Here is a 10,416-nt window from a genome sequence, read left to right on the forward strand (position 1 = left end):
TTTTTTTTTTTCAGTATTGAATGTTGTTTTGAAAAGTGTCCACTGAGCTCATATGTTGCTGGAGAGTTGCATGATGGTCCTTCCTCCATGTGTCAGAGAAGAGGAAAGCGCTCGGGGTTGTTTACTCAGTTGGTCACATTTCTCTCATGTGGTCAGAATGTTAAGAGGGATACTGGGAGCAGGAGCAGCAGAGCCCAGTGTCTGTTTTAAATCATGATGTTCAAGAGCTTGTTTTAGGAAATGAAAGTGAACGCCAGTGTGTTTATGGGGAGCATATACTCAGCCGTTCTTTCTGGCTGATACCATGTAATTATTGATGCACTTATGTCCTGTCTGTCTTGGTGGTGGTAAATTACTTCAACTACATTGCTTTTGGAAATTAGCATCAGGGGCTACAGCTCAGTGGGTAAGAGCATAAGCTACTGTTGTGATGACCTGGATTCAATTCTAAGCACCCACGTAGACTCACAACTGTATGTAATTATAGTTCCAGGGGATCCAATGCCCTCTTTTGGCTTCCTTAGGCACCAGTCACATACTTACATACATATAAAGAGAGCACTCATACACATAATATAAAAATAAAAATAAGCAAGCATGTGAAACATCAATCATTTATCAGGGGAAGCATAAATCCGAAAAGTTAAAATGAACCCTGACATTTTTCATTTCAAGGGAAATTATTTTAAAATAGTTTTGGGCTTTTTTTCTGTTTTATTTTTTTGTTTGTTTTGCTTTCCAAACAGAAACAAATAAGGCCTGGAGAGATGGTTCAGTGATTAAGAGCATTGATTCCTTTATAGAGGACCTAGGTTCAAATCCCAGTAGCACGTGTATATAACTCTAATCCCATGGGATCTGACCCCCTCTTCTGTCCTATGCAGGCAAAACACCTATTCCTGTAAAATAAAGTAAGTTTAATGCATACAATACAGAATTATAAAAGCACTTAAAAGCATAAAATAAATTTTCAGAGTTCTCATAATTAGTGCTCAGAAGTAATAACTGTTAAGTTTCTCTCTAGCAGAAAATATGAAAATATGCAGAGATAAATAATGAAGGTCTTTTCATATCAGCATGTACAATTACTTATTCAACAATTGTACAGTTCCTGTGCTTGAATGTTTCATAGTTCAGCCAGCTCTTTTTGATTAATATTTGCAAAATAAACTTGCGTACCTGTGTAATTATATCTGAGTTAACATTTGAAAGTGTGTCATAGTTTATATATACTAAAATGTTACTAGCTGCTGTGCCAAGCATTCCCACAAAAGTTGTGTCCAGTTCCTCTGCTCTCAACAATGGATGATGCCATAAAGGTGGCAGTAATTCCAGCCATAGTGCAGTTCTATGAGTTTTATGTCTTTCATTTAATCCTGTGCTTTTCTAATTATAGCTGGTACATTTGGAGAATCATTTTAGAATGGCTTATAATTCAGAAGAAACTGAAATATTGATGGGACTTAGTTCTGTATTTAAAAAATTTCCACCCTTTCAAAGAATTGAGTTTCTTGCATTCTTTGTAGGTGTTCGTGTTTAATAACGTCAGCTTTATTGGGTGTAATTTATATGTCAGTTCATTCAGATGTGCTTTTTAAATCTTAAACTGTAAAACTGTGACCACAGTGCAACTTTAGAGCATTTCTGTTAATTGTGTTACCTGCCTCCTGCTTTTTTAACTTTCTGTTTCTGCTTCTCCCTCAGTCTCCTGCAGCCTTTCTTCTTTTTTTGCCAAATAAGATTCGCCTTGTTTGGGTGTTTTGTTTAAATGAACCATAATATGTGGCCCTTTCTATGTGCTGTCTGACTCAGCATAAAGTTTCGAGATTCATACCTGGACCAGCAGTTTGTTCTGCTTGTCTTGTTTCTTCATACACATATGCCTTATCCAGCTGATGACATTTGAATTGTTTCTCATGGTTGGCTTTTGTGAATATGTTGTCACGAACAACTGGGTAAAAATCCCTCTGTGTGTGTATTTTTTTATTTCTGTTGAGTATTTTATGAAGTGAAAGAAGCCAATCGTAAACGGTCAGTGTGCCATTCTAACTATGTAATAAGTCATCTGACACAATCAATTTTTTTTCTCCTTTTTGGATTTTTTTGAGACCATGTTTCTCTGTGAAACAGTCCTGGCTGTCCTGCACAGTCAAGTTCTTAAACACAGTAGAATGGTGATAGCTGGGGTGTTGGGAGGGAAAGGGAAGGATGCCTTCCAGTTGCAGGGTGAGCAGGAGATTGTTCACAGCAGGGGGATAACTACCTAGTGCAGATGAGCTTGCCCACAGTGACCATGGCTCTTAAATGCCACACTCCATTTCTCAGCCTTCACAGTAAAAAAATCCTGCTGCCTTAATTTTAATCACCTACCAGTACAGATGCTAGCTAAAAACTTTAAGCTATGTGGGTGGTAAGGTTTCTGTCACAGTTTTGAGAGTAAGAAGTGAACATTTTCTTCTTGTGAGTTCTTCCTTGCTGCTGTATACAGTGTCCTGATTGGCACAGCTTCCTGTGATTCCTTCACAACTGTAGAAGGAATGGCAAACCCTGAGTGAGAGCTCTTGGAATGTGGTTCCAGTTCCAAGCTTATGCTCTTTACACACCCTCAACACTTGGTTATCATTCCCACCCCAAGTACCTTCCACTACCAGCTGCTCTTACTCCCTTTCCTGTCTTTTGCCTTATACTTAACATTTCTGAAGTTGTGGCAGTTTTGACTCATTTGGCTCATCTGTTGACTCTTCAACAACAAAAAAGAAATGCTGTATAACTCCATTATTTTCATATTAAGTTAATAGTTTTCAAGGTCAAGATAAAACTTTTGTTCAGTGATTAGCCTACACATGCCTCTTAAATGTTTTGCCTTTTGTTTTCAGGAAGTATTGATGAAGATGTTGTGGTGATAGAAGCTTCCTTCACTCCCCAGGTCACTGCTAATGAAGAAATTAATGTTACCTCAACTGACAGTGAAGTGGAGATTGTTACAGTTGGAGAAAGCTATCGGTGAGATTTTTTTCCCTAGTTGTATACTTGAACTTTTTAAATAAATCTTTTTAAAATTTTTTTTATGTATATAGACAGTGTGCTGTCTGTGTGTATGCTGCAGGCCAGAAGAGGGCACTAGATCTCATTGCAGATGGTTGTGAGCCACCTTGTAAGGACCTGGAAGAGCAGCCAGTGCTCTTAACCTCTGAGCCATATCTTCAGCCCTTTATACTACCTTTTATTTTTTATTTATTTATTTATTTATTTATTTATTTATTTTTTGGTTTTTCAAGACAGGGTTTCTCTGTGGCTTTGGAGCCTGTCCTGGCACTAGCTCTGTAGACCAGGCTGGTCTCGAACTCACAGAGATCCGCCTGCCTCTGCCTCCCGAGTGCTGGGATTAAAGGCGTGCGCCACCACCGCCCGGCCTATACTACCTTTTAAATGTAGATATTTTAACATATTTGTTACCCAGTCCTTCCAGATTCTCAGCTTGATTATAATTGTTACTAGAGTACTAGTTTTAAAGCCAGGCTACTTTAAATTCTCCTGGAGAAAGTAAGGCTCACTGTTGCAAACATTCTATCCCTTACCAGCAGAGCTAGAGTCTTAGGGGATATACTATTTTTACCATTACCCCATTTACTTTAAATAAAAAGCAATTTTACTTAATAGTTTAAAAAATGGGGTTTAATTTGTTAACGCTGGAATTCATGAACTATGGAGTTTAGCTGTGAGTAATACATAAATATTGGGTGTAATTCTGAATTTACTTATTGATATAAAAATAGCCCTTGTTACTTGCTTATTGTTCTCATTGATATGCATGAAAATTGTGCTATTATGTTATGGTCTAGTAAGGAGGCTGCTTGTTAGTTTCCCGGCTGCTCAGACTTCCGAAATAACCGCACCAATTTCTTAAGCATATGTGAGTAGAAAGAGTTCATTTGTTTAGATAGATATCTGGACATGCCATGCCTCTTTTGTAGAATTACTTCTGATACCATGGCCCCTTGTCTGAAAAAAATATGTACCCTGTGCTTAAGGTGATCCCAAATATTAGTGGTAAAGAATTACTTATCTAATACACCAAACTAGTCTGTGGATGAATATTAATTTTCATATTAGAGTCTTTAGACGTTCATTTGAGGATTGTGTATGCTTTTCTACTTGCTACTCCCATTAGAGTATGGCTTCTCATGGCAGGATAGCTGTTTTTGGTTTTTTCTTTTTCTTTTTCTTTTTTTGGTTTTTTGAGACAGGGTTTCTCTGTGGCTTTGGAGTCTGCCCTGGAACTAGCTCTGTAGACCAGGCTGGTCTTGAACTCACAAGAGATACGCCTGCCTCAGCCTCCCGAGTGCTGGGATTAAAGGCGTGTGCCACCATCGCCCAGCTTTTTTCTTTTTTAAAGAATAATATTTTTAAAAATGTGAGGATTATTTTTTGTATAGTTTTTGCCTGTGTGCATGTATGTGCTGTGCCAATCGAGGCTAAAAAAATGTCATCTGATTCCGTGGAACTGTAGTTACAGAGAGCCAGTAAGACAAACCCTTGTCCTCTGTAAGAACAGCCAGTCCCCTTAACAGTTGAGTTATTTCTCCAGTCTCATCCCCTTGGTTGCATTCTAAGTGATTTCTTCAAACTGAGGAAATTTGCACTTTACAGTGTGTGCCATAGGCTGTCACACGTATCCTGCCACTGCTCCAGTTCAGTTTTTGTGTGTTATCTCTCAATTATTAGAAAGTAAGACTTGTTTTCCTCGTGGAATTGGAGGTGCTTTTACCAAACAGAAACATTCCTTCAAGAGACAGTGATCTTGAAATGAACCCAGTCTCATGATACTTAGGTAGTTTCCTTTTATTCTCTGAGGTACAGTTTGTCGTGGTTGGACTGGTTCTCGGCCCTGTGTAAGAGAATACTTCTTTCAATCTTTCCTGTTAGGATTTGACAGTTGCCGCTATTATAGTGGCCTTGAAGATCTCTGGGACATTGTTACCTTATGTTTGGACTTATGTTCTATCCCATAGTCTGTCTGCCAGGGTAGGCGTGGAGCTGCCTGCTATTGACGACTTCCATACTCACCATAGATTCTTGGCTTCTCAGGAATTGTTTTCTTAATTTTTTTAACTTAGATTATTTTTATTTTTTATATTCATTTTATATATGTATTTTGTCTACATGTTTTTATGGGCATCATGTGTGTGCCTAATGCCCACATAAATCAGGAGAGGATGTTTGATTCCCTAGAACTAAAGTTTCTGTGAGCAACCGTGTAGATGCTGGTATTAGAATCAGGGTCCTCTACAAGAACAAGGAGTGCTTTTAATTTCTAAGCCATCTCTCCAGCTCTAAGATTATTTTATTTGTGTGTGTGTATGTGTGTATGAGTATGTGTACTTTAGTCAGATATTCAGAGAGGCCAGAACAGAATGTCAATTCCTTTGGAGCTGGAGTTAGAAATAGTTGTGAGGCACCTGATGTGAATGCTAGGAACCAAATTCAGGTCCTCTGCAAGAACTGCAAGTTCTCTTATTAACCACTGAGGCATTTCTCTAGCCCTTTCTCAAAAAAAATTTAATGGAGATTTTGTCCTCATAGATTATTTTGTTTTAGATTTATTTATAATGATGGCTCATGATGTGCAATGCTTTCTCATATGCATTATCATTGGATAGCTTGTCTTAGGAATTGCCTTTGTATTCCTGTCTTTTCAGAATTTTAGGTCTTGAATTTATTTTTCAACTTGTGGGCTCTAGCATTGTTAAGGACAGTTTAGCCCACTTTAAATTTGATATTTTTTTCTTAATGGTGACACCCCTGCTTAACCTTGCATATTAGTGGATCTGGCTCATGTTTGCCATACGTGCTGATGATAAACTTACAATACGTGTAGTTTTACACTTTGTCTGAGCAGATGGAAAATACAAACTCCATAGCAACCTTTGGTTTATTTGCCCTCCCTTCTCTGTCTCTGTCTCTCTCTCTCTCATTTGTTTATTGAGACAGTTTTTCTACGTAGCCCTGGAGTTCACTCTGAAGACTAGGCTGGCCTTGAACTCACATAGGTCTGCCTGACTCTGTCTTGCAACTGCTGGGGTTAAAGGCTCATGCTATCAATACCCAACAATTTGCCTCATTTTGCAAAAACAGATTAAGGCCTGGAGGGATGGCTTTAACCGTTAAAGACTAGACTTATAACAAAAAATAAAAGAGCAAAACAGATTTAGTTGTTTCACCGAAGCCTTAGGTAGGGTAAGAATATTTTCACCATCCCTAAATATTCTTTCGTCATATTTTTTGAATATTCATCATATTTTGAATCCTTAAAAAAACATCTAAGTGCCTGCAAGGGATTGAGAAAAGTACAATGCCATTCACTTAAGGTATTTAAGGTTGTCAATGCTTAAAGTAGTTTATACAAGCAATGCTTTTTGTGACTCACATACTCATAGACTAGCTAGCTAGTGACTTCATCTCTTCCAACTCCAGGAACTCTCTCTGCTGTCTTCTGTGTATTACGTTAGGATAGGACCAGAATCTTAGCTTGGCACAGGGTTCCCAAGGTTAAATTCTGCAAACCTAACCTGGGGCATGATTATACAGACATGACTGTGTGTATCATATTTTGGATTTGTGTGTATGTTCCTTTATTATAATGAATACCTTGGGACATTCCTTGCTGTTTATGGTAATATTTATAATCCAAGTGAATATTCAAAGCAATGGTTACTAAGAACAGCGTTTTGATCTTTTCATATGCTTGAATGGTTGATCTGATAGCAGCATCTCTTGTCTGCTTTGGTCATCTTGTTGGTGGCACCTTCATTCAACGGTTTATTGAGTGCCTGACATTGCATTAGTCATTGTTTTTAATTCAGTGACTTATTTCTTGGGAGAAGTCTTGTATGAAGAACTTAAGTGCTTTATAAGAAAAGCTTGTGAAGTTTTAGAGCGACTAAAAAAAAATCCATCCTTCATTTATATTTGCTAACTTGATGTTGACATCATTTAAGGTCTTGTTCAACCCTTGGGCACTCCAGATCTCATTGGAGCCAAGGTTCAAGTTCGCATACAGGTCGGACACAGGAGCCTCGAAACCGCAGTAGGATCTCTACTGTTATCCAGCCCCTGAGGCAGAGCGCAGCAGAAGTTGTGGACCTTACTGTTGATGAAGATGGTAAGTTGGAGTTGTAGCTGCTGGGTTATGAAGAGAATTTGATAAAATATCTGAAATGATCATTTTATCATCATATGTTTGAAGTTTACCTCATTCATAATTTAATTTTTTTTTTATTTTTTTTTTATTTTTTGGTTTTTTTCGAGACAGGGTTTCTCTGTGGTTTTGGAGCCTGTCCTGGAACTAGCTCTTGTAGACCAGGCTGGTCTCGAACTCACAGAGATCCGCCTGCCTCTGCCTCCCGAGTGCTGGGATTAAAGGCGTGCGCCACCACTGCCCGGCTCATAATTTAATTTTTATGAGAAAGAATTAATCAGTGTTACCACTCATAAAATCTATATTCATTTACATTTGTAAAAACTTTCCCAGAAGACATCAACATAAATATTAAAAGTTATAGCTAAAGTTATAAAAATGGTCTGTGTATAAAGAGTGATAATGAGGTGCTTTATAAACGATCACATTTTGTCCTAATAGTTCTTTGCAGAAACACCTGTTGCCTTCTTAGTTTTCCTGGTGAGGACATGGAGAGTGGTTAATAACAGTGTTGTCATGCTGTGGTCAAATCAGAAGCACTGGCTGGGCAGCCTGATCTTGGGATTATGCTGTGCCAGAGAGTGCACTTGATGGTTTGATAGTCTGACCACGTGGCCCAGCAGTGGAACTTGGACTTCGCTCTCACTCTTTTCTTTGTGATACAAATAGACCAGAAAACTTAGGTACTGGAACTTTTTTTCTCTTAGTTCTAGGGATCAAACCTAGGGCCTCACACATGCTAAGCAATCACTTTACCACTAACATACACTCCTAGTCCTACTAGAAAGCTTTGACTATCCATTTAACTAGATTATATAAGCACGTGTTGGGGTTTTTAAATATAGTTCTTATCTTTCAATGACATTTTGGTTTGATGTTGCAGTGAAGTTTCATGAAAGATTTCTTTACTTACTAGGAAGTTTGTTCTTAATGCTCGTATCTTTATTTTAGTCATTATCATAGTGGCATTAACTTGTTCATGTATGGAGAATATTCCTATAACCAACACTTGACAGGCCATAATAGAGGAATTCTAAGACCAGCCTAGCAAGAGACTGTCTCAAACAGGAAAAATAAGTTGATAATTCAAATTAAAATCCATTCTTTAATCTGCTGTGAAAAGCTAAGTTGGTGTTTTGTGTTTTGTAGAACCTACTGTAGTACCAACCACTTCTGCCAGAATGGAATCACAAACTACTAGCGCTTCCATTAGCAATTCCAATCCTTCTACCTCTGAGCAAGCCTCTGATGCTACTTCAGCTGTGGCCACTAGCCAGCCTTCCACAGTGTCAGAGACTGCAGCTACTCTCACAAGCAATAGTGCGGCTGGTTCTTCTGTGGGCGGTATGTAAGAATGTTGGTACTTTTTCACAGTGTCGCCGAGTGTATTCTTAGACTGTGAGGTACTCCTGTGAGCAAATCATTGTGTATTATAATTACACTGTGATATAGTACTTAAATTTAATGTGTTGTATGTCACCAAAATAGTTTAGCTCAACTAAGAGAACTTGAGGAAAACCAGGTGGCTGATAGGGAACTCATGGACAGCAAAGCAGAAGGTAGATAAATTAAATTTCATCAAGACTTAAAGCCTCTGTATCAAACTAATATCAAGAAAGTGAAAATCTGTAGAATATAAGAAAAAATTGTCAGTTATGTCTAATAAGGGTTCTAGTTCTCAGAACACATAAAGAACTATGAAATAATAAAAATAAAATAACATAATTTTAAAATAGACTAAGGATTTGAACAGATAGTTTACAAAGACCAGTGAACAGTGAATCCCATGCACAGTTGATTAATGATATGAGATTAAATCAGTGTTGACATACATGGTTGCATCACACCTACACAGGTGTCCATAATTTAAAAAGAACAAACAGAAAGAGAGTCACCGGAATGGGTCATAGGTAGAGAAATTGGAACTCTGGTGACGGATGCTGGTAGAATGCAGGAAGATAAGCTGCTGTGAAAACCCTGACTGTTCCTCGTGAAGTTCCAGAAGTTACACTCCTAGGCATATTCTGAAATTAAGATGGGGATAGTTTTTAAGGTTTTAGTGATGTCATTTATTCTACTTTTGTTGCCCCTTGTTCTTCTGGCATTATAGATAAGAAACATTGCTTAGCCCAAAGGTCAGAAAGAACTCTTTTCTGTTTGTTTCGCTTGAACCCAGGACCTCGAATATACTGAGTGTGTTTTCTATCGCTGAGCTATATACCCAGTTTAAAGAGTTTTGTATTTTTATCTCTGATTATAGTATTTCTTGTGTTTCAGTTAGCAGTTATATTGCTGGCTCTCTTGCTTGCTTAAGGCAGCTTGATGTTTGTCATGGACAGTGGTACAAACAGAAGCTTTTTAATAAGGAGAAATCAATAGATGCTATAGCTCATAAATTGACTATATCAGTATTTTTAATGAGAACACTTCATGGTGTAAAATACATTTTGCTTTTAATTCTGATAATATCTCTGTGAGTTTCATTGAGCAGTCTGGAAAATTACTTAATGCCTACTAAATGGCTAGATTCAGTAAGACTTTCTTTTCTGGAAAATTGAAGACAGAATTAAGAACTATCCATGGAGAGATTTCCCAAGGATGTCTTTCATATACCATGGTCTCTGAAAAGAAATGTAGACAGAAGCAAAATGGACTTTAATTTGTTGAGTGCATTTTTACTTGTCATAATATATATATTATATATAATTGTATATATATAATATATATATTTGAACCATATCTTACAAAATGTGTATGAATGTTTGTCCTGCATGTATGCCTATCACCACGTGTTTACCTGGTACCCATGGAGACCAGAAGAGGTCATTAGATCTTCTGAAACTAGAGTTAATAGACAGTTGTGAGCTGCCAAGTGGATGCTGGGAACCATACCTGGGTCTTCTAAAAGACCAGTCAGAACTCTTAACCCCTGAGCTATTGCTCTGGCCCCTCTTAGGTGATTTTTTTTTCTTTTCTTTTATGTGATTTTATATTATCTTTTAATACTTAAAAATTCCTTGGTATTGACATATTGACATTGCATTTCTCAATTTTATATGAAATCTCAAAGTTAAATATTTTGATTGGAATCAGTAGCATCTTTCTTCATTCACTTCTCTCTAGTAGTGTTAGTAGTCATATTCCTACCTCCATTTCATTATCACCCTAAGCTTTAATTAATTAACTAATTTTTTTTATTTAGGTTTTTTTTTTGTGGC

The 10,416-nt window shown here is 37.4% G+C and overlaps 1 protein-coding gene across 6 annotated transcripts in view; it reads left to right on the plus strand.

Moving 5' to 3' along the window:
* Positions 1 to 10,416, plus strand: part of Rnf111 (ring finger protein 111) — a 78,078-nt gene that overhangs the window by 39,633 nt on the left and 28,029 nt on the right. For 5 of the 6 annotated variants that reach the window (XM_005347668.2, XM_013346413.2, XM_013346414.2 and 2 more), the window contains exons 3-5: positions 2,877 to 3,003; positions 6,999 to 7,162; positions 8,348 to 8,542. In XM_005347668.2, coding sequence (XP_005347725.1) covers positions 2,877 to 3,003; positions 6,999 to 7,162; positions 8,348 to 8,542 — 486 coding nt within the window. The remainder of the gene's footprint in view (positions 1 to 2,876; positions 3,004 to 6,998; positions 7,163 to 8,347; positions 8,543 to 10,416) is intronic. The other variant, XM_013346416.2, reaches the window with a different exon arrangement.

This window comes from Microtus ochrogaster, chromosome 5 (genome assembly GCF_000317375.1).
Source record: "Microtus ochrogaster isolate Prairie Vole_2 chromosome 5, MicOch1.0, whole genome shotgun sequence".
NCBI classification, from domain to species: Eukaryota; Metazoa; Chordata; class Mammalia; order Rodentia; family Cricetidae; genus Microtus; species Microtus ochrogaster.